This window comes from Pseudochaenichthys georgianus, unplaced genomic scaffold (genome assembly GCF_902827115.2).
Source record: "Pseudochaenichthys georgianus unplaced genomic scaffold, fPseGeo1.2 scaffold_200_arrow_ctg1, whole genome shotgun sequence".
Classification (NCBI taxonomy): Eukaryota; Metazoa; Chordata; class Actinopteri; order Perciformes; family Channichthyidae; genus Pseudochaenichthys; species Pseudochaenichthys georgianus.
The window spans coordinates 207,570-232,276 of record NW_027262720.1 but is presented as its reverse complement, the minus strand read 5'-3'; the positions used below and the strand labels follow the sequence as shown (position 1 = coordinate 232,276).

General features: G+C 40.8%; 1 protein-coding gene across 1 annotated transcript in view; it reads right to left on the bottom strand.

Annotated features, from left to right (window-relative positions):
• Nucleotides 1-24,707, bottom strand: part of LOC117441800 (AT-rich interactive domain-containing protein 3B-like) — a 108,375-nt gene extending 83,668 nt beyond the window's left edge. The window contains exons 1-2 of the mRNA XM_034077806.2: nt 24,407-24,707; nt 21,464-22,096 (exon numbers count right to left, since the gene is read on the bottom strand). Coding sequence (XP_033933697.1) covers nt 21,464-22,096; nt 24,407-24,442 — 669 coding nt within the window. The 5' untranslated portion in view covers nt 24,443-24,707. The remainder of the gene's footprint in view (nt 1-21,463; nt 22,097-24,406) is intronic.

Genomic DNA, 24,707 nt, shown 5'->3' with positions numbered 1-24,707 from the left:
CTGCACTGCTCTACTATGCAACCATTTGAAGCCAGCAGCTGGTTAAATAAATTAAATTATCTAAAATTAACGGTAGCCAGTTAGCAGAGCTATAATAAGCTTTGTTCATCGTTAGACCGACCAACTGCACAAAGTCCATTCATTCTATATTTGCAAACCAGCCCTAAATAAATTGTTAACCATCCATATTGTGCTCCGGTCAGGGTTCAACTTTAATGTTTTTTCAACCGACTGCTGTTAGAGATCTACTTGCTCAAAGTCAATTTGTACTTGCCCTTAAACTCCCGTTTCGAGGATAATAGAAAATACAAATAATATCTGATCTCGAGAAGCTAATAAAATGTGCTTATGGTTTATCAGTCTTATTCCTAGCGTGGATAACGGTTAATCATATTAACATGCAGACTGTATAGCCTACTTAAAGAGGATTACTAACACACATCGTGCTTCACACACTTGGTCACCTTTCTGCAGAGGCTTTTATAACGATATTTGGCAGGTAAATTAGAAAGCCTAGTCAAACCAGGTATTTAAATTGTCCACAGCCTCAAGGTGCCTAACCCAATTAAAGGCATGCTTTATACTACACGCATATACGCTGCCGTTAGAGTACAGGAGTACAGTGCGTATGAGGAGATAAGATAAAACTGTAATGATTCTCGTAGGGAAATTGGGTTGTTATACGATATAGATAACGGAGCAAACACAATGTACTGAATGTAATGTGAATAGGAAAACCAATAAAACAAAGAGGGTTTCTAACGTCGGGTACAAAGAAAATCCATTTCCATTTAATCCAGACGCCAAGATGTACGCCATTATTGTTCCAAAAGACACTTTAACGAGCGTTTTTTATCCATAAAACGTCTATTTTCTTCATCTTTAAAGGCTTCACCACTCGTATACATTGCTTAATATCGGACGCTACCGCCCATCAAACATTTAAACCAAATACACATCTTAAACTGCGACACAGGACACAACGAAATGGCGATTCTTCTTCCAACCATCACACTAGTAGAGCTATAATTATCATGTGTGTATTTCAGAGGCGTGTTTTGGGACATTACGAGGGCTGCGAGAAAACAAATGTGATGCCTTTTGAAAGTAAAATAAGGAAGAGAAACCTGATCCGATCCGGAGACAACGGCTCGGGGCTTCTTCAGGTTTTCTAATCACATTAATTTAGGGTCTTTGTGAGAACAGATGGCGGCTGATCGACGGGGGATGGGGCGTCCTAAATCTGCCACAAACACTATTGAACCACGATCCACATTAATATGCTTATGTTTGTTATCAATAATAATAAAGATGTATATATTTATAGCACTTTTCAGACACCAGGTGCTTCAACAAGAAGGCACGAGAGAGATCTTTTTAATAAACAATAAAACACCATTTTAAAAATGTCTATTAATGTCCACTAGTATGAGCCGTATGAACTCGACACACAGGTTAAATCTCCCCGATTAAAAGTGGACGGGTGGAGCGATGAAGCCCCTCTCTCTTCTTACATACATCTCCTTATAACGTACTCATTGTGGGCCACGCTGTTAATAATTCCATTTTCGGTGCCCCTCTTTAATCATTTACTAACGGGGCTTTTGAAATTATTGACTGCCGTTGACATGGTCCATAGTTCTATTCACAGAGTGATTGTCGATTAACCAGATCCGCTATAGGTCACCGCCTGATGGGCTTTTTCCCCATCTGAAATCATTCAATACAAGCCTTGCAAGTGTGCAGCAAACCCCCCAATACACGTTCAAATGAAGCATTGCACGGTCTGATTAAAAACAGAAGTACTTGGAGTCCATAAAGTCACGTTTAAAACTATACTAGAAGGTAAACGCACAATCGGAGGCGTTTTCTTTTTAGTATAACGTCAGTACACATTCATTTAGTCTCAATTCTTCCGACACGGATCATATTGTATTTCTACTATCATACCTTCTACCTCCGTGTGTGTCTCATCCTGTGAGACGGTTCTATCAACAGGGGTTTCCTAGAAAGATATAGTATGTTTAATCCCAAGCCGGGAAATACTTTAACGGGATCAACATTATTTTACTTTATGCAAACTAAGCATAAAAGCGCTGGGTTTCAAAGCTAATTGTGTGGTGGCCAAATGGTGGAACTACACTTATATCACGTGATGCCATTGGTCACCATACCATTTCCCATAGATGCGCATTGGGAAAGAGACGTTAGTAAATCAGTGAATGCATTTTGTTTCAAATTAACTTCCCTGAACAGAGATTTGAAAAGCCTCGAGGTCACAAGAAGTTCAACAAACAACTTTCCTCACAGAGTTCTCCGTCTAAAAATAAGATGCAAACATACCATAAATACTGTATTCCCCATATTTAGCACAAAGTGATGGTTTGTCTTATTCAAAGCGAGTGCACTGCATGTTCCGAGTTTGCTTCCTCGTGCTTGATTGCACTTATTGTGAGCTCCTTTGGCTTCAAGTGTCACAATGTTGAATGGGATGTTTTCAAGGAAAGCACAGACATGAAGCCGTGTATTCACTTGCTCAACATCCAGAGATGGCAAAAGTACACACATCCTTCACTCAAGTAGAAGTACAGATACTCTGGTAAAAGTAGAAGTACTGCCTACACTTCTTTACTCAAGTAAAAGTAAAGAGGCTTTGAAGTGTACTTCAGTAAAAAGTAGAAAGTACAGGTATTTGAGTTCAACATACTCAGGTATTTGAGTTCAACATGTAAGAAGTAGAAAGTACAGGTATTTGAGTTCAACATGTAAGAAGTAGAAAGTACAGGTATTTGGGTTCAACATGTAAGAAGTAGAAAGTACAGGTATTTGGGTTCAACATGTAAGAAGTAGAAAGTACAGGTATTTGAGTTCAACATGTAAGAAGTAGAAAGTACAGGTATTTGAGTTCAACATGTGAGAAGTAGAAAGTACAGGTATTTGAGTTCAACATGTAAGAAGTAGAAAGTACAGGTATTTGAGTTCAACATGTGAGAAGTAGAAAGTACAGGTATTTGGGTTCAACATGTGAGAAGTAGAAAGTACAAGTATTTGTGTTCACATGTAAGAAGTAGAAAGTACAGGTATTTGAGTTCAACATGTAAGAAGTAGAAAGTACAGGTATTTGAGTTCAACATGTAAGAAGTAGAAAGTACAGGTATTTGAGTTCAACATGTGAGAAGTAGAAAGTACAGGTATTTGTGTTCAACATGTAAGAAGTAGAAAGTACAGGTATTGAGTTCAACATGTAAGAAGTAGAAAGTACAGGTATTTGAGTTCAACATGTAAGAAGTAGAAAGTACAGGTATTGAGTTCAACATGTAAGAAGTAGAAAGTACAGGTATTTGAGTTCAACATGTGAGAAGTAGAAAGTACAGGTATTTGAGTTCAACATGTGAGAAGTAGAAAGTACAGGTATTTGAGTTCAACATGTAAGAAGTAGAAAGTACAGGTATTTGAGTTCAACATGTAAGAAGTAGAAAGTTCAGGTATTTGAGTTCAACATGTAAGAAGTAGAAAGTACAGGTATTTGAGTTCAACATGTAAGAAGTAGAAAGTTCAGGTATTTGAGTTCAACATGTGAGAAGTAGAAAGTACAGGTATTTGAGTTCACCATGTAAGAAGTAGAAAGTACAGGTATTTGAGTTCAACATGTAAGAAGTAGAAAGTACAGGTATTTGAGTTCAACATGTAAGAAGTAGAAAGTTCAGGTATTTGAGTTCAACATGTAAGAAGTAGAAAGTACAGGTATTTGAGTTCAACATGTGAGAAGTAGAAAGTACAGGTATTTGTGTTCAACATGTAAGAAGTAGAAAGTACAGGTATTTGAGTTCAACATGTAAGAAGTAGAAAGTCGTGGAGTAAAGTACTGATGCCAGACAAATGTACTTAAGTAGAGTAACAAAGTATTTGTACTCCACTACTTCCCACCGCTGCTTACGGTTGCTCTCCATGCGATGCTGGGATCCAGGAAGTGAGCATCTGGGGAGGATGTCCAGCCCAGAATGAAGAATGTAAACGTTGGAAGCTGAGCTGTGAACACACAGCTTTCAGAGCGACGTGACGTTTCCTGGCCAGCAGCCAAGACCTCCTTTTTTCTTTTCTTTCCAGCATGCTTCCTCCCTCGCTCCCTCTTCAAGCGTGTGATTACACTGGGCTTGTGTCTGAAGACTTGGCAGACAAACAACCTGGCCGTGTGCTATTATAAACTTCATTTTTGGCAGGCAGCGCAGTGACTAGAAAGCAGTGAAAGGAAAGCCTGCTGTACTTCTTTCACCTCCTTCTGATGTGTTTACACTTGACACAGTGGCCCAGTTAGCACGTTACAGGCCTGGACATCAGCCAAAGTGGAGAAGGAGACAAGCCAAGAAAGCTGCTAACAATAGAAAACACACACTCTTCAACTCCACACCTCCTCTACTCGCAGCCAAACACACACTGTATCTTCTGTGGGAGACGGCAGGGTGCCAGAGAAAGCTGTGGAGTCCACATATCATTTACAGCATGACAATATCCACTTTAAAACTTAAGGAGGATATGTCGTGTCGGATAAAGAAGGGAAGGACACTGGAAAAACCTTAATCTGAATAAACATGGCTCTTCTTTAATGTGTTATAAGTTGGGGCGACTGCGGCTGAGAGGGAGTGCGGTCGTCTTTCAACCAGAAGGCTGTGGGTTCGATCACAGCCCGTGCAGCCAACATGTCGATGTGTCCTTGGGCGAGATACTGAACCCTGAGCTGCTCCTGATGGCCAACGGGGTGTGAGTGTTAGGTCCTAGAGTACGGTGCACTGCTCTGAGTGGATGGATGAAGGACATGTAGCATGCAAAGCGATTTGAGGGGTCGTAAAGACTGTTAAAGCGCTATACAAGTACAGTCCATTTATCATTATGAATACTTTAGGACAAAGGTTGCACAATATTTGTTAACAAAGAGACCACAACGCTTCATTTAAAAGAAGTGTACTGCCAAGTGTGCTTCATCCAAGGCAGGGGTGTCAAACTCAATTTCATTGCGGGCCACATTCGCATTATGGTTGCACTCAAAGGGCCGGTTGTAACTTTAAGACTATATAAAAATACATATATAAATATTTAACATATATAAAATAATGTATTATATGACATTATTGGCTCTGCATTGGATTATTATCGGAATTATGAATACCTTCATAATTAACTACGTCTGAAAGCAGAACTCTAGGGCAAATAATTGCAAGTCTCTTCAATGAGAATGTCACAAAATGATTTAAAAAGAAAAGCCACATTCTGGAAAAAATGTCAAAATTAAAAAAAGTGACATTTTGAAAAAAGAAAAGTCAAATTCTGAGAAAAAAAGTCAAATTTCAGATGCATTGTGGGACATGTAGTTTATGGGCAATGTGCCTCTGTAAAGTAGCATGTAACCGTATAATAAAATCATATTTTTTTCAAGCTCTTTTGGGGCCACATAAAATGAAGTCGCAGGCCGGATTTGGCCCCCGGGCCTTGAGTTTGACACCCCTGATCTAAGGCATAAGTGTGGCATCTATTCATATCTGTGGCTGCACGATGAAATCTAAAGGAAGAGAATTCCTGGTGTTTTTGCAGACTTTATACAATATCTGTGTTTGTTCAGACCCTCCCAAAACAAAAGACCTTGATCACTTTAAATATATCTTCTTTTAAAATAAGAAAAGGATGAATCCCTCCATTATTGAGAATCATATCGACATTGCAATATCAAGCCAATGTAGTGTTTTCTTCCAACTTCGAACTAAAGCTGCAGGGTTTGGAGGGAAAATACCGAGTTGAGATTAAGATTCAAATTAAAATACAGGAAATTATTAAGGAGTTTTTCTGTGGAATACAATGTGTAGGCGGGTGCATCTCTGCAGCTCCACAATACTTTGTTCAAAGTGGTATTTTAACACACATTTAGCCTTTAACAAACATCGAGCGTCCTGAAATGTGAATATTGCACGAGTCTGTTTTGCCATTTTGACACATCGTGCAAAAAACGCATTAACATTGTTGAATATTCCAAAACAACAATATTTCCAATGCGTTTAAAGGCTTTTAAAGTGGAACCAATGCTTCCTTCCGGCGTCTTCTATACTCAACTCAACACATTGATAGTTAAGTATTTCAAACATGTGTCGGCACCAACAGAAGAATCAGGTTGAGTTAAAGTCCTGGCTTCTACATAATCTCCTTCTCAGCTGATTACAAATCCCTTCTTTCCAAGATGATAGCGTAAAGACGTGTTGTGCAGCTCTGCCCTCGATGCTGTGCTTCCTGTGGATCCATATCAGCAACACGAAGGCCGATCCATTTCCAATCTGCACTCCATTCAAGCGTTCCAGCCTTTTCTCAAATTACATCCAACAAGTGTTTACATGAAAACACGGCATGCGGTGTTAAGCGTTCTCATGTGGCGAGGGTCAGCGGGGCGACTTATTCAAATACTCTCTGCAGCTACAATTTCATAACTTCCACCCAGGGCGTCATTAGACTATTTAAATTAGTGTTATAAAGACATTAAAAGTCAATTATCCCCAAAAACGCCTTTGGGCTAAAGGCAAGATGCGTTCGTGAAGTTGCTCGAAATGTAGTTATTGTACAGGATCACGAAGTATAGAAGGATGTCCGTAGTACACGTTTGATTAGTCTTTTATCCGAAGTATTTCTTTGGGGAAAGTCCTTTGACGACATTTGACATTTGGCTTTCTTCCTACTCCTCAATGAAAAGTATCGTAAAGCGTCAAATGGAGTATCAGTACCATAACCAATGTGTTGTGTCGACGGTAGAATATAAAGACAGACGGTACCAAGCTCAGAACATGGGATTATATTAAATATCACGATATTCCCGACCCAATACCTCGATATCGACGGTGCTGTGGGGGTAACTGTTGACTACACAATGAGATATCTGATATATAATCAGTAATGTGAATACAAAGACTTCAAAAAGGGACAAATGCCATCACTCTACTGTAATGAGTCCTTTAAAATAGGGCCGCTCGATTACGGCAAAAATCATAATCTCGATTATTTGGGTCAATAATTGTAAATGCGATTATTCATTGACTTTGAAAACATCCATTTATTGGATAAAAAAAAAAATGTGAACAGTATGTATTTAACGGTTGATTACACTGAACGTTAAGTTTAACTCAACTGAAAAAAAAAAAAAAAAAAAAGTAATAAAAATAATAGAAAAATAATCGTTTTATTTCGATTACGTTGTTTTCGTAATTGTTGCAAGCCATAATCGTAATCGCGATTAAAATACGATTAATTGAGCAGCCCTACTTTAAAACCATGCAAAACAACACATACGAGAAATATCTAGTCTGGCATCACTATATCGACAGAATGTTGATTTAATAGCCAATAAATACCACGAAAAAAATACCTGCTATTAAAGAGAAGCGCTAACGTTAGCCACGGAACGGCTAACCCTCACTGACCTTTAAGGCTTTCTTCATGTTACCCTTAAAGAATCAGAAAGAATCAGAAACAGGTTTAGGTTCGCACATACTAGGAATTTGACTTGATGTCATGGTGCATACATAAAATATAAAAAACAAGAAATCTAATATAAAAACAAAAAATGGTCTCCTAATATACTATTTGAGAGATTTAGAAATGCGGGTACGGAGGAAAGGAAAGTGGGTTGTATTCTCCGACACATCCCAAAGTGCATTCTGCATGATCGGAGACCTTTAAATACCCCGAACGTGCGCCGAATGCGACATGTGAGCAGCGGAGCATGACGTTAAACACACATGACACACATTGAAGGACATCAGGACCTCACACACTGTGCCAAGGGTCAACACAGTGTGATCACTACTCTATATACATGCGTACTGTATATATCAGCACCTATATAAAACCCAGGAGACGTCTCAGAGTCACATGACCTCGCAGGCTGCTGGGGTCTTTGTTTCAGTCGTACACCTCCCGGTTTGCCTTCATTAAAGAGGCAGGTGTTGAGATGCGCGTGTGTGTGTGTGTGTGTGTGAGAGGAGGGGGTTTCACTACCAACTGATCGAGTTACAAGCAGGCATCAGAATCAGAATCCAACGGAGGAGAAATTTGCATGTTTTAGACAGCAGAAAAGCCAAAAAAAAAACCTTTTCCGATTTGTGTTTAAATATTTGTTTAAATATAATTTAGAGACGGTAATATTTTTGTTTATCAATTTGACTCTGCTTTAAGTTTGTACAGTTTAATAAGTCTCATGTTTTCATTTCATTATTATTTGTTTGTATTATTGTTTTACACATTCCAAATAAACCAAATCAAAAAGCTGCACGTGCTGTACGGAGAGTGCTGAATAAACAAAGCTGTATTCTTATTAAAGGAAGTCCCGATCCCCCGGGGTGGATTTGGGGATGGAAGAAAGAAAAGAGTGTGACTTCTCTAATGGACGTTGCAACATTTGCATCTAAATGCGAGAACCTGCTGCCTTTTGAATTTGAATTAAATGCAGACGAGGCGCAGAGTTTCCCTCGGTGACGATATGCATGAAGGGACATCCTATAAGACCTTTTGCATGATGACGCAGGCGGTCGTTATTTCAGCGGAAAGGCAGACACCTCGGATGCAAAGGCAAGAACAACATGAGAAATTAGCTCTAGAGAGGGTACAAGTACACACATCCTTTACTCAAGTAGAAGTACAGATACTCGTGTTCAAAAGACTCTGGTGAAAGTAGAAGTACTGACGAAACGCTTCAAAATGTCCTTCAGTAAAAAGTACCCATAGCTAACCAGCTGCTTTAAAAGAGTACCTGACCTCCCTTTATATGAATAGAACAATAATGTCATTGTTAGCTAATGAATGTTTCCACGGCAACATGACAACGTTTCCATTGGTCCCTCTTCTTTAGAGAAGACAGGAGTGATGGATAACGGATTGTGTTTCCAACCAATAGGCACGCAGTGACTCTAAGAATAATGATCACGCAACCAAACACACATTCAGACTAAAGGAACCAAGCTGTTTGGAACATGAGAGAAGTAGAAAGTTCAGGTATTTGAGTTCAACATGTAAGAAGTAGAAAAGTACAGGTATTTGAGTTCAACATGTGAGAAGTAGAAAGTACAGGTATTTGAGTTCAACATGTAAGAAGTAGAAAGTACAGGTATTTGAGTTCAACATGTAGGAAGTAGAAAGTACAGGTATTTGTGTTCAACATGTAAGAAGTAGAAAGTACAGGTATTTGGGTTCAACATGTAAGAAGTAGAAAGTTCAGGTATTTGGGTTCAACATGTAAGAAGTAGAAAGTACAGGTATTTGAGTTCAACATGTAAGAAGTAGAAAGTACAGGTATTTGAGTTCAACATGTAAGAAGTAGAAAGTACAGGTATTTGTGTTTCAACATGTGAGAAGTAGAAAGTACAGGTATTTGAGTTCAACATGTGAGAAAGTAGAAAGTACAGGTATTTGTGTTTCAACATGTAAGAAGTAGATAAGTACAGGTATTTGTGTTCAACATGTGAGAAGTAGAAAGTACAGGTATCTTGATGTTCAACATGTAAGAAGTAGAAAGTACAGGTATTTGAGTTCACATGTAGAAGTAGAAAGTACAGGTATTTGAGGTCTCAACATGAGAGAAGTAGAAAGTACAGGTATTTGAGTTCAACATGTAAGAAGTAGAAAGTACAGGTATTTGAGTTCAACATGTAGAAGTAGAAAGTACAGGTATTTGAGTTCAACATGTAGAAGTAGAAAGTACAGGTATTTGAGTTCAACATGTAAGAAGTAGAAAGTACAGGTATTTGAGTTCAACATGTAAGAAGTAGAAAGTACAGGTATTTGAGTTCAACATGTAGAAGTAGAAAGTACAGGTATTTGTGTTCAACATGTAAGAAGTAGAAAGTACAGGTATTTGAGTTCAACATGTAAGAAGTAGAAAGTACAGGTATTTGAGTTCAACATGTAAGAAGTAGAAAGTACAGGTATTTGAGTTCAATATGTAGAAGTAGAAAGTACAGGTATTTGAGTTCAACATGTAGAAGTAGAAAGTACAGGTATTTGAGTTCAACATGTAAGAAGTAGAAAGTACAGGTATTTGAGTTCAACATGTAAGAAGTAGAAAGTACAGGTATTTGAGTTCAACATGTAGAAGTAGAAAGTACAGGTATTTGAGTTCAACATGTAAGAAGTAGAAAGTACAGGTATTTGAGTTCAACATGTAAGAAGTAGAAAGTACAGGTATTTGAGTTCAACATGTAGAAGTAGAAAGTACAGGTATTTGAGTTCAACATGTAAGAAGTAGAAAGTACAGGTATTTGAGTTCAACATGTAGAAGTAGAAAGTACAGGTATTTGAGTTCAACATGTAAGAAGTAGAAAGTACAGGTATTTGAGTTCAACATGTAAGAAGTAGAAAGTACAGGTATTTGAGTTCAACATGTAAGAAGTAGAAAGTACAGGTATTTGAGTGTTCAACATGTAAGAAGTAGAAAGTACAGGTATTTGAGTTAAACATGTAAGAAGTAGAAAGTACAGGTATTTGGTTCAACATGTAGAGAAGTAGAAAGTACAGGTATTGAGTTCAACATGTAAGAAGTAGAAAGTACAGGTATTTGTGTTCAACATGTAAGAAGTCAAAGTAAAAGTAGTAGAAAAGATGTGGTGGAGTAAAGTACTGATACCAGAAACGTGTACTTAAGTACAGACCTCTAAAGGTTGTCCAGGGGACTAGTTAGAGTAAACACGAGGACCTAAATGCAGACTTGAAGGGACCAACTTTACGCAAACATGTCCACGATGCAAATCACTTCTGCAATATAGACGATTGAATCCACGGAGGAAGTGAGCATTAGCATGTCCCAACAGCTGTGCCTTCTGTCTCTCGAGAGCACGCTTACTCACGAGGAAGCAGGAGAGTCCAAGTATGATGAGCAGAATGACAACATCCACTTTTAAAATGTATAAAATCAAGTATTTAGTGACGCTCCGGTACGTCGTGTCAGATCTGTATAGAGAAGGGCATTGACACTGGAAAAACCTCATCTGTAATGTGTTATGACACTTTGGGACAAAGGTTGCACAATCTTTTTTAACGAAGAGACCACAAAGCTCCATTCAAAAGAAGTTGTGATGCCAATTGTGCTGCATTTAAGGCACAAGTGTGGCACACATTCCGATCTGTGGCTGCACGATGAGTCGAATATTAAATCAGAATAACGATGTTGGCTTCCGATATTAAAATAAACATGATCTTCTGGTGATATTGCCGTTTAATAGAGTCTGAAAAAAACAACGCAAACATGCAACGAAGAAATGTTGAGGAATAATCTTATTCCCGGTTCTTGTTTGTGTTGCGTTGTCATAGCGATGAACAGAGCATTTCGGGGAATTGTTGATTTCATTTGGGGTTCAGAGTTTTGGTTTCAATTGGAGACGATTCCGTCTTATTTTGATGCAAAGATTTGTCCATTAAAAGCAGGAGGAATTTCGCCATTCGTGGAATAAAGCAGTGTTTTTTCTAATGATAGAAATAAGTGTTATCGTCGTCTGGCTTCTGACGTTCCCGTTACTCAACGTTTTAATTTTTATCCAGAATTGTTGTATTGTTTAAATTTGATCATATTTTTCATGTTAGTTTCAGAATTTTCAGTGCATTCATACTTGTACTCGAAGAATATGAATACTTGTTTCCTCCCACTACCCTCCCTCTACCCCCCCCCCCCCCCCTCCCAGTCTGTTGTTGGGAATGTCCCCCGTTTGAAGAGTTAACTCTTTAATTCTGTCTGGAATGTTTCCTCTGGGTGGGGCAGCGTTAAAACAGACCACCACCCCCCCCCCCCTCTCCCAATAACCCCCTCCCCCCCTTCATCTAGCTACTAAATTCAATACCTCTATTTCTGGTCGGGGGGGAATCGTCCACACGTGGCTGTTAAGAGCCGGTCAGCACAAAATGAAGCTCAGTGAGATTACACTCTAAAGAAATGCATATGAAATCGCATTTGCATGTGAAAAGATGGCCGTAAAACTGTGATGTTTTATAGTGTAGTAGATGTGTGCCATCCACACGCATGTACCAAAACACAGACAGCAGTGTTACAGATTACTCAGAGAAAACTAGTGAGAAATGCAGCACGACTCTGCGATACAGGAGATGTAATCCACATTAATACGAGTCAGCTGCCACGAGTTGGTGTTTTCCGTCACCACGACGATCAGATGACTCTTCATACCTTACACTGCACCGTTTCCTTTATTCCTGCACTCAGGTATTTATATATGAAAGGACAGTTTTAGAGCCGGTCAGCACAAAATGAAGCTCAGTGAGATTTGCTATATCAAACAAAAGTGCCATCACGGTTTGGCAACACGTGCACTATGGAGATTTACCCAGATCAATATTCAATATAAACTTTTCTGATTGACTTTTTATATCATAACTCTTCATCTATTACAGAGCACTCTTATTGTATACATAGATACTGTCTATGTTTCAGATGTGATTTTATAACATGTTTATTGAGTGTTAAAGGGCCCATGTCATGCTTTTCCGGTTATCACCCGTCCCCTCGTGTTATGCAGGTTGTTCTGCATGTGAACGGTCTGCAGTCACACACCCTCAAAGTGCACCCTGTAGCGAGTACAACTCTAACACCGAGAAGACCTGTCTGTGCTGCCCCAGAACGCCTCGTTGGACATTTCTTTTTTTCCATTTGTTTCTTCCGGGAACCAAAATGGACCAATCCACGGAGCTCCTCACACACCAGGACCTTTAGCGTACATTTTCAACTATCAGGGAGTCCCATTGACTTGCATAGAGCTGCCTGGTTGGTAACAGACGAGTTGGGATGGCTCCGCCGACCCATTCTCTCCGCCGACCCGTTCTCACAGCGCGATAAACCTTTTTCTTTCTCAATATCGAGCCACACTTATTGTTTTACTTCGGCTGTGAGTGTGTGTGTGCTCAGGATGAGTTTCGCGCTGTCTCGCTGACCCGGAAACCACACCAGTAAGCCAGATCACTGAGCAGCGAGCCTCTCAACGTCCCGACCAATCAGAGCACACTGGGCTCACAGGGAGGGGGGGGGGGGGGGGCAGGAGCTCCAACAAGCCGTGTAGGCCAGAGAGTGAATACACATGCTACACAGAGATGCTGTGAGAAACCAATGTGAGTTTGGAACATTGAACAATTTAAAATTATTCTAGTCGACCTCAACAATGGAATCATGATCAGTAGAAATGGCCGTGACACGGGAGCTTTAAGTAAAAAAAAAAGTGCATTAGCTTCAAATGACTGTTTGCAATATTATCGATAAAACTTGGTTTTTAAAAAGACAGATTACTTTCCTGTCACGATATCACATAGCTCCATATCTAACCCTGCAACGTGACTTTATTCTGGTATTCCCGACACATCTTAGCTTGTTTTTATTTGAATTATCTTGGCGTATTCAATGACTGTTTAAAAATGTATCGTTTCTTTTGCACAATGTCCTAATTATGCAAAATACTGAACATTGCCATTACGCAGCTCACATGACGGGCTCAATGGATATGAGATAATAATGTTATTTCTTAACATTTGACCCTCATTTGTGACATTTTCCAATTAAATCAGACAATTCAAACGAGGTTAAATGTTTTCCGATGTTGCCCTGAACAAAAGCAGGAAGCGAGGAGAGCAAAAACCTAATTACACATCCCTGATTGTTCAGTGTGACGCTGTGTCTCCATCCTGACGCAACCCGTAGCCATAGCAGTCGAGCTACATTTAGCATCGTAGCATCGATCACAACGACATGGCGTTTCCATCAAAACAATCTAGCGTTAAAAAGCTTTTCATCCAGCTGCTGTCAATGAGGCAGAAACGCTTCACACGGCATTAAAAAACAACATGAACTGAGGAATCCCAGCGACACGCACCGTGAGCACGAGTGTGTGAACCCCGCAGCGTGTGCAACATGCTACCAACACACACCCTGGGAACAGAGGGAATCGAAAGACATGTGCAAGTTGAATAATATCTGCTTTTATCGGTCATTTTTCTCTTATCTTTTACATTTTTCAGTTCTGATTTAGTCAAAGTGCAATGAAACGAGAAGAGAGGAAGATGGCCGGTGAGTCAGTGGGACACCTTCAGTCGGGCTAATCTGCACTCAGATCAGCGCGGCAGCTCATTTGGAAGTGAGGGTGAGCATCCGGAGCGTTTATCACGGATGCCAGGAGTAATATCATTTGTAGTCATGAACAAAGATACATATAAGGGATTAGAAAGATTCCCAGTGTGCGGTCGGACGGTAATTCCAGCCTTATTGCATCAGACAGGAAGTCCAGTAAACAGAACGGGACTAAGTACACATTAAGTACACGTTACATACATTTAAAACCCACTGACAGCTCTGAGAGACAACCAGCGGTTCATCCAGAAGAACAGATAGAAACCGGGTCAGTTCGCAGCGAGGAGCAAAACAGTGAACAAACTGAAACGTTGACTTTAATTACAGTTATGAAAACACCGTTTCAGTTTACTCAGTTCACAAACTTACATTTTTGGATTCCGTGCAACGTTTCCGTTTGGTTAGTTTTAAAATAATTAAACTGATATTTACCACGACTTTTTTGCGGATTGAGAAAGAAGTACTTCATTAAAATGTACTTTTTGTTTATGAGCACGTGCGTCTAACATTTGATTAATTCAGAGCATCGACTTAAAACCTTTTTGTCTTCTTAACGTTTCAGGTTTAGCCCGTCCAATAGGAGTCCATCTGCTGACCAGGGTTAGGGAGGGACACTTTAAAGTGTAATCCGTTACTAATGCTATTTTACATGACATGTGTACTTGTTAGACGCTTTTACCCAAAGCGACACACTCAATGCTGTGGGCCGTTTGGGGTGAAGGACACGCAGGGGGGTTCGGACCTGTGCCCCCTGACCCCAACACCAACGCACTAGCCCGCTGCGCCACACGCCTCCTCCCTATTTACCTGTAAAGAAGAAACTGAGATATTTAGGATCAGAAATGTGTCCTCTTGTATTTTAGGCCAACTTACAGAATAGCATAGTTTACAAAACACACATTAAACATGTATTAAAAGCGTGTCCAGATACTGCATGTAAGAAAAATAATATTTTCACACACACACACACACACACACACACACACACACACACACACACACACACACACACACACACACACACACACACACACACACACACACACACACACACACACACACACACACACACACACACACACACACACACACACACACACACACACACACACACACACACACACACACACACACACACACACACACACACACACACACACACACACACACACACACACACACCTTATTGATCTCTGCAGCCGTGCAGATCAACCACTTCCTGCTCGATGTGTTGCCGTGGCGACAGTTAAATTATGCAACAGTTCTCAGCAGAAGAACAGTTGCAGCGTTTCCCACAGACGCCGTGGCCGCGCTCACATGGGACTTTCAGAAGAGCTTTCTTTATATCCTGCAGGACGCTCGGGTTTTCTAAAGTAATAACGATGTTTGTAATCTACGTTTTGCAGCATGTTAGCGCCGCACGATGACAAATGAATCGGAGACGCCGTTAGCACATTATTTAGAAAGGTAGAAATGTGTGAACGTGTAGTATTGTGGAGCAGCAGAACGGTCCTGGTATTCAATCGTTTCAATTTCTCAATGGAAACGTTGTAACATCGGTCCTTCCTCTCATACAGTAAATGTAATATTCGTCCCATTTGTTGTTTTCCCCCCAAATATAGCAACAAACCTTCCGACAATAACGCTGCCATATCTCCCCTGCATTGTGCGACTCGCTCATGAATAGCTCGTGTGGTTTTATATTAGCAACCGAAGATAAGTGGATTCTAAAGATTGGAAATAAAACAAGTCCTGATTCACCACGAGACCATCCCCTAATCAAAATGTATTAAGCTAATTATCTTGGCTTTTAATTCGCTATATTTCCACTGGATTCTACGGAACGACTCAAGCTGGATAGTTTCTTTATGGTTTCCCGTGAGCAGAATGTGTGGATCGTGCGCACTGATTGGTTAGAGGGAACCGCCACTCGCGCTACACTGTAAATGTGTATTTCAACTTGTATATGTTCTACTTTTTTAATGCCGTTTTATCTCTATGAGATGTTTACACATTAGAATTGTGTATCCCTACCCTGTTGATGTCCCTTATGTGCAATGCCTTGTTTTTATACTGCAACATTTCCCAAATTGGGATCAATGAAGCTCTTCTTATGTTATCTCACATTTGAGATAACGTTGCTGCTAACACCAGGCACATGTGTGCGAGCCGAAAACAAATGCGTTGCACAATTGAGGAAGTTGAGACGCTCCTCTGTCTGGCTGCAAGTGAGAGGATCCAGAGTTGCGTTTGAATTTATGCTCGAGCTGTTTTTATGGGACGTCCCTATGATCTAAGAATCCTGTCTTCAGTGGAAGAGTGGATTTAGAAAAGCATCTGTACCCCTAAAGTGAGGCAGGCCAGCCGTGCATTGCAGAGAAACCAAAGGAAGTGATAATAATTCCTTACATTTATTATAGCGCTTTATCAATGACTCAAAGCGCTTCACATATACACACATTACACATATATCATACATGCAATGGTAAGAAACTGTGGACAATACCCACAGTGCAGTTGAGAATGCTTTGTGTAATTCCCCTCATCCTTACAGTGAGTCAAATTGACCCGTCCATTTTTATCTTCACGGTCAACTCGTATATTTTGAGATGTTTCTACTCTTTGAATTTCTCCTCATGTGCAATGCCTTTGTTTTTAATGCGGCTTCAACGCAAACATTTCCCAATTTTGAATCAATAAGTACGTCTTATCTTAGAGCAGCAGATCGTTAGAGACAACCCGAATATATCCACCAATCTGTGGCAGACATATTATTATTATTCAGCTGTGGTGTCAGTTTGTTTGTCTCGGTATCACTCTCTGCGATCACAAACAGGCAACGTCTCTCTTGTCACAGAGACAAGTCGCACAGGAACAGTTACCCAGGCGTGAACAACTTCAACCTGTTTAACCTCTGCCTGCAGCCGCGCGGTGCAAACCGGAGATTCAGGGTGGATTCTACGGACGATAAAACTATAATTGGGGAAAACTTAAAGCGTGCCACGATCGAATGAAGGTCCGTTTGATTCATCGTAGCAACAGCTGCACAATTCGGTAAAAATGCTATTATTTTGACTGATTTTGCAATAAATTCACGATATTAAAGGATATTAAAAAATACCATTAACTCAGATATTTCCACATATTTTGCCTTTTCCAGATATATATCTTACTGGGATTTAGAACCTTTCAACACAAGGCAATTCAAAGGGCTTTACAAACACGACAGACATTAAGACACGTATCATAAAATGGCATTTAAAAACTCTAGCGGAGATAAAACAAATAATACATTTTATATTAACGTCGCAGCTCTAATCGTTACACCCACACAACATGTCTTTAGTCAGGACATCCAGTCACCTGCAGCCCACATATATACCGCCACCACACAGTTCGATTAAAACCATTAAGCACACTGGGATTATCTGGGGGAGTGGAGGGCTCCATGTGATGGTGGTGTTAGCGGTGGGATTACAGAGGTCAGGCCTCCTCTGTCCTGGAGGCCAAAAAGACGCCTTTGTCGTCCCGTTGTTTGACATTTATTTACTCCGGGTTGAGGTCACCGCACATTCATCACTGACAGGAAGACACCAGCTCCTCGTGTCTGTCTGTGTCCCCACATCTGACCCCTCACTCAATATTCAAATCACTAAAGAGGAGGGCAAGAGCAGGGAGGCCCGCTCTGGATGTTCCTCTGATTTGATTAAGTGGAGAAAAATCTGTTTCGATGAAAAATTAATTATGTAAAATCCACATTTTGCATCGAAAGGGAGCTCAGTTGTCTCCTTGGACCAATTATTAATACACGATGCAGTAAACGTTAAATCAATGTTCTTATATTAATGGTTAAATTAAGGGATATGTTTTTTAACTAACGATAATTTTTCATTATTTATTCATTGTTTAGTCAATAAAAAGTCAGACAACTGTTAAACAAAGTGCATCAGATTCTCTCAACGCCCAAATAATGTGCAACATCGAAACCCAAATATATTCACTCTGTTATGATGGAACATTCGTATGAACATGTTAAATATATTTACACAAGTACAACGTAGTGGTGCACGATAATTATCGGTCCGATAATAGGAATTATGACGCATCCCGATAAACCCGATAACAGTATTAATAGCCCCGATAATATACAATATATTTTTTGGGTAAATAAAAGAAAAAGTCCTGTGGTGTGGGTGGATTGGGATGAGGGGCGCTTGTTTTTCACTCGGCTCCTCCCGTTTTGCCGGTACTGTGGTATTAGTGGTTTAGGAAGAGGGGAGTTCTTCACAAATCCAGCGCTCCCTAACTCGTGCCTGGCTGTGACGTAAACGGCGTGCGGCCGTGAAGCCAGGACAGCAAACAAACATGTCGTCGGTAGTATGGGACTATTTCAAAGTTTCAGAGTGAGATAGTTCGCTTGCTATTTGTATTAACACATGCAGAAGTTCCACGAGGAGGGAAGAAGGCAACGAGCTATAATACTTCCAACCTGATCAGTCTCCTGAAACATCGCCATGGCTACGATGGTGTGTTAAAAGCGTACGAAGACGCCTGCGCTGCTAAACTAGCGGCGAATCCAAAGCCAGCTGCAAAGGCACCGACGAGGCTTTTACCTATCCACGAGGCTTTTGAAAAAGACAAGAAGTTTATTTGGGGAAATAAATATGGCCACTTTGAAGTCAAAACTGTTCTTGGCTTTGTTTTGTTCATAGTAGTAATGCTCATGTCCTTTGCTCACTACTAGTCTCTTTTTACCACCAGGTGTGCAAAAACTACAGATACATTTAATATATATATATTATATTATTATCGGTTATCGGTATCGGTCTCGAGAAGCAGGAAGTTATCGGTTTCAAAAAACCAATATCGTGCATCCAAGTATACAAGTGTATAAGTACTTCTCCCACCTCTGCTTTTATGCAGTACTTTGACTTGTAATGAAGTATTCGACAGGAATGCATCGGTACTTCTTTTGAGTACTTTTCCCCACCTCTGCTTTTAAATCATGATAAAAGTTCTCCTACATTATTACAGGAGAGAGAAGAAGAGGAGGGGGGGGGTCGGTATTTGCGGCATCTGCCAGGCCTCTCGAAGACAATGACATCAAAAAACACACACACACACACACACACACACCCACACACTGTCCCCTCCCCCGCAGCTGAAACCTGAAACTGCCTGAAGAGATGAGCCGTCATTAAATACTGCAGAGCTGACATAATGACAGGAAAGATAAAAGAGAGGAAACACAACAAAAAAAGTGCCAGAGCCATTTCTCGTCCCATAATGCCCCCCCCCCCCCCCAGGCTGAGCCCCCCCCCCCAGGATGAGGCACGCCCCTGCTCATAAAATAAAACACCGCGCCACAGATAGAGAGGCGGTCAAACACAACTCTGACTCTGCTCGCCTCGGCCTTCAAGACACACTCAACCAACTGAACTCCACTGGTGGTTTGATGTGAGACCAGGATCAGATGCCTTGCTTCGACGCTGAAGTATAGGACTAGAAAGTATGTGAGGGCAGCGATCGGATATAATGCCATTATTAAAGAATCCGTTGGAACTTGGTGGACATGTTGATCATACGTCTTTAAAGGTGCGGTTGCATGAGTCCAAACCCCGATGATATGAACTCTTACGCAGAATCAAACAGACCTGTTAAAGCTGTCGGGATGCACCAGCTGGACTTTTCATGATCAATTCCTCGTCTGGTCTAAACAATACAAAAAGTCCATCCGGGTCGATCTGATCAAAAGGGAAAGGTCTTTGAAAGTCTTGGTTTGTCAGATCCACGCGCATTCACCGTAACGAGATATCAATCAGAGAACAGCCAGAACAAGAGATATTTTGAGAGTGCGAAACAAATATTAAGACAAGGGAACAAACATTTAACTTAACACCACAACAACTATTTATACAAAAAGGTATATATATATATATATATATATATATATTTATTTATTAAACACAGTTCAGGTACCAGAAAACACACACACACACACACACACACACGCACGCACGCACACACAGCTGAATGCCACCTTAAGCCAGCGGAGGAAAGCAACTAAGTACATTTAATCAAGTACTTAAGTAACATTTTGAGGTACTCATACGTTACTTGAGTATTTCCATGTTCTGCTACTTTGTACTTTTCCTCCACTACAAGTATTTAATACCTTTAGTTACTTCTCTGGATGAATGATGTGAAGTAATGATCAATCATTATAAAACATATATATATTATTCTGAAATGGACCAATCAAACAACGACTACTTTTACTGTCTTTCACTATATTCTGATGAGAATACTTTTCTACTTTCACTTGAGGAACATTTTGAATGCAGGACTTTTACTGTAACAGAGTATTCCTACACTCTGGTACTTCTACTTTTACTCAAGTACAAGATCTGAGTACTTCTACTTTTACTTAAGTACTAGATATAAGTACTTCTACTTTTACTCAAGTACAAGACCCGAGTACTTCTACTTTTACTTAAGTACTAAATATAAGTACTTCTTCCCCTCCACTTGGCTCCCAGTTGGCATTCCACCGTTTTGTAACACTGTGATGAGGCAATATTTACCTTCAAGGGAAAGTGCACTTGGCACGCAGCCGAAAAAAACTCTCGGACTTGGGTGTGTGTGTGTGTGTGTGTGTGTGTGTGTGTGTGTGTGTGTGTGTGTGTGTGTGTGTGTGTGTGTGTGTGTGTGTGTGTGTGTGTGTGTGTGTGTGTGTGTGTGTGTGTGTGTGTGTGTGTGTGTGTGTGTGTGTGTGTGTGTGTGTGTGTGTGTGTGTGTGTGTGTGTGTGTGAGTGACAGATTGCTACTGTGCACTACATCTAAACTTCCCACCCGTCCCAAAATCCTCGTGCTGACCCAACCACCCACAGTTCTGACTCTACTACCTGGATCCCAGCCAAACACACACACACACACACCCACACACACACACACCGAGGGAGTGTGAACACATTTCTCCCAGCTTGGCTCTCTGCCAGGACTCACTTAGGAGGATTTTTTTTTTGCCACAAAAGCCGATCGGCGGCCGTCCGTCTCCTGGGAGCCGAAGTGTTTCACACAGATTCCGAGGGAGAGATTTGTTCTTCAATCAAGATTAAACAGACGCTCACAGCGGGGGGTAAACGGGGAGATCATGTAAACCCTCGACGGGGGGGGGGGGGGGGTGAAAGGAATTACTAATCTGGGGCACAATGGACCGTGTTTTGATTGGCAGATCATGAGATTGAAGGACAGGCTGCTTCTCAGTACGGATGATGACGCGTGCACTTAGTGTAATGTAATGTTGCCAAACCTGGCCCGTACCTGTCTGAATTGATCGTCGAAGCCCCAGTCGGCCTGTCCGTTGGGGGAAGTTGCAGATTGGGGTCCCGCCGGAGAAAGACCCTCGTCTGGTTCCTGCTTCACTCTGATTGGTGGAGAGGCAGATCTCTGAGGGGCGGACGCCGAATAACTACCAAACGGACGAGGAGGGATTCTGGAGGCGTTTTGCTGCAGAGCGAGGGTCTGCTTTCTGAGAAACTCCAAACCACTCGCACTCCCTTCCTCTTCCTCGCTGCCTTCATCTCCCTCCATCATCTCATTATCATCATCCTCATCCTCCTCCCCTCCTCGATCTTCATCATCCTCTCTTTCCGAGTCGACGCTGCTCTGATTGGACACTCTCGGAGGCAACATTACCCCGGGAACACCGAGGCTCTTCCCCATGAAAGAGGCCGCTCCCGATGCTCTGGCTGCGGTGAGAATTGCCTGCTGAGCGGCCACTTGTTGAGCGTACATGATGTGAGCTTCACGAAGTTTCCTCTCCTTCCTCTCCATCTCTAGACGGGCGTGTTGCTGGCGCTGGAGCTGCTCCATCACGGCCTCCAGCTTCATGCCCCCCGAGGAGCCGCTCTGAGGGAAGCCCACTCCTCCTGAGGCGTCCTGAGACATGCTGGGCTGTGGAGGACGAGAGAAGAGGATCCAAATATGAGACACGAGCCACTGAATGCATTCAAATACCTACAAATGTGACTATGACGTACTGTCGGGCTAGTAAAGTGACATTAGAATTAAATTAAAGCAAGACATGATGCATGGAAAGTCACAAACATGGAGGTTATTACAAAGAAATACCCACTTGTTACTTAAATGGTAACGTTATGTGTCCTTTCAGTCGATTAGCTGCACCACGACTGGAAAATGCAGTAAAACCAGTATTTGTGTATTTCATGTAGCCCTACTCCTCCCCCGTAACATATTAGTTCAAACTAACATTAGCTGGTTTAAAATAGTCCAAAGGAAAAATTGATATAACTTCTGATATCTTAATTAAAGAGGAACACAGTCAACCTGAGCTCAAATCAACCTGAATGGCATTACACCATTATATTGACAATTAGCATTAGTCGCGTTAATTAGCTTTAGTTAGCATTATGTGGACAACAGTTAAGAAAACGGCTTGGACACTTTCGGAGTGGTTTTAGGGAGCAATTGAGGATGCTGACTCCATTTCTTCCAATTTCAGGATCAGAAATGGCCGTTTTAAGTAAATAGCCATATCTGAACTCCTGGAGGACTGATTCTGATGCATTGTGGGTCAATGTTGATGCTTTTGAAGACGCTGGATCATTTGTATCGGACTTCTATTTTCTTCATAGGTTTACTTCAACTCAGTTTAAAGTTGTAGGATATCTGACCACAGTCATTCCAACAGTTTTATTATGCTCCTTGCACATTCAGAAAATCAAAGCTGCACGAGAAACCCAGGAGTCTGATTGGTACATAATAAATACCATGGATAATCCAACCGTATCTTCATGTAGTAAAAGCGTCTGGCTCTGTAGTCAATGTTTGAACTGAGGGCCTGAGGTGAGAGAGTGGGAACATCCTCAGCATCTCAAAAGCAAACCATACTTGTATAAACAAAGAAAATATGAGGTGACGTCGGGCTCTGAATGTGTACGATAAGTCCCGGAGCATGTGTGAAAGCAGAGACCTACCGCAGTAGTGTTACCAGGCGCATTGCAAAACAGATACAACCATTGCAAAAAAATTAAAGCAACCTCAAATGTCTTTAAAGGAGTCCTGCAAAAAAGCTTTAACACCAACAAAACACAATACATGGGTTTCACCGTGTGAGAAAAAGCATGACAAAGCTAACAAAGTATTCCTATGATGTATCGCGCAGGGGTTTTAACGCCAACATATGAACATTAAAAGCCTTTTTCAGAGCATCGGTGGAAATATTTGGTCCCAATTACTATTGAGTTTTAGCACTGACAGTAAAATGGTCCTTACATTATTACTTTGTACAGGAGGAAGTTCAAATACAGCAGAATCGAAAACTAAACGACTAGAAAAAGTAGGTCAAGCTTCTTTACATTGAAAGAATGATCAAATTGACATTAGAATTAAATTACAGCAAGATATGATGCATGGAAAGTCACACACACACACACACACACACTCATGTTTAGCTGTACTGCAACATATACTTAAACTAGTATTGTTATATTATATGTAGTCCCTACTCTCCATCCACATACATGTCCAAACTAGCATTCGCTGCTTTACAAAGACAGTCAACCAGAGTTAAAATAAATTCGTAAACAATATCAGATGTGGAAAGTAACTAAGTACACACATACTTATACTTACAACTACTACTTTATACTTTTCATCAACTACATTTATTTGACATCTTTAGCTTCTTTGTGTGAACTTTTAATCTAATGGTTTTCTCAGAAATAAACAAAAAAAGGTACAAAAAATTGAATTATCCAAGAAATTACAAATTTAAATAGTTTTTTAATCAAATCGTTGTTTATCTGCAAGATTAAAATGCTAATTGATGAAATAATCCTCTCATATTATCTAATAATGGTATAGTAATAATAATAATAATATTTTTCTGCATAATTACTACTTTTTAATCTTTAAGTACATTTAGCTGATTTGTACTTTGACTTAAACACGCTTTCCGGTGCAGTACTTCTACCTGTAATGGAGCATTTTATATATTTAATGTATTATTTAAGTGAAGAACACTTCTCCCAGCTCCTTTCCGCTTTAGCTGGCTGCCACATCCTCACTAATGGATGTTTGTGAAACCGTCAAACAGGCAGAACTCCAACATAGAGAGACATAAAGAAGGGTTTGAATCAAACCTACCATAAGGGCAAACTATCAAAGTTTGCTTCTGTTTTTTGGGGGAAATGACTCCACTCGTTTTTCACAGCTGGTTCCAGATAAATGTAAAGGACTCACCATCTGTGCCTTACTGCTGCTCGAGTTGTCCACCATCCCTCCTTCCTTCCTCGAATTTATCCTTCCCTCGTTTGTGGCACTGGTTCAAACACTTGTAAACACACACACACATACACACACTCACACACACTCAGAGATACATGCACCGACCGATCCTCCTGCAGAAAGCCCGCTGTGTGAGTGCTGTTTCCGGGGCAAACCTCTCCGAATAGTCCCCCTGGTCTTCTGGCTCTTTTGCCCCCCTGTAATTTTAGGGATTTCCTGGTTTAATAGCAAAGGCCACCGACTGGAAAACGGCCCG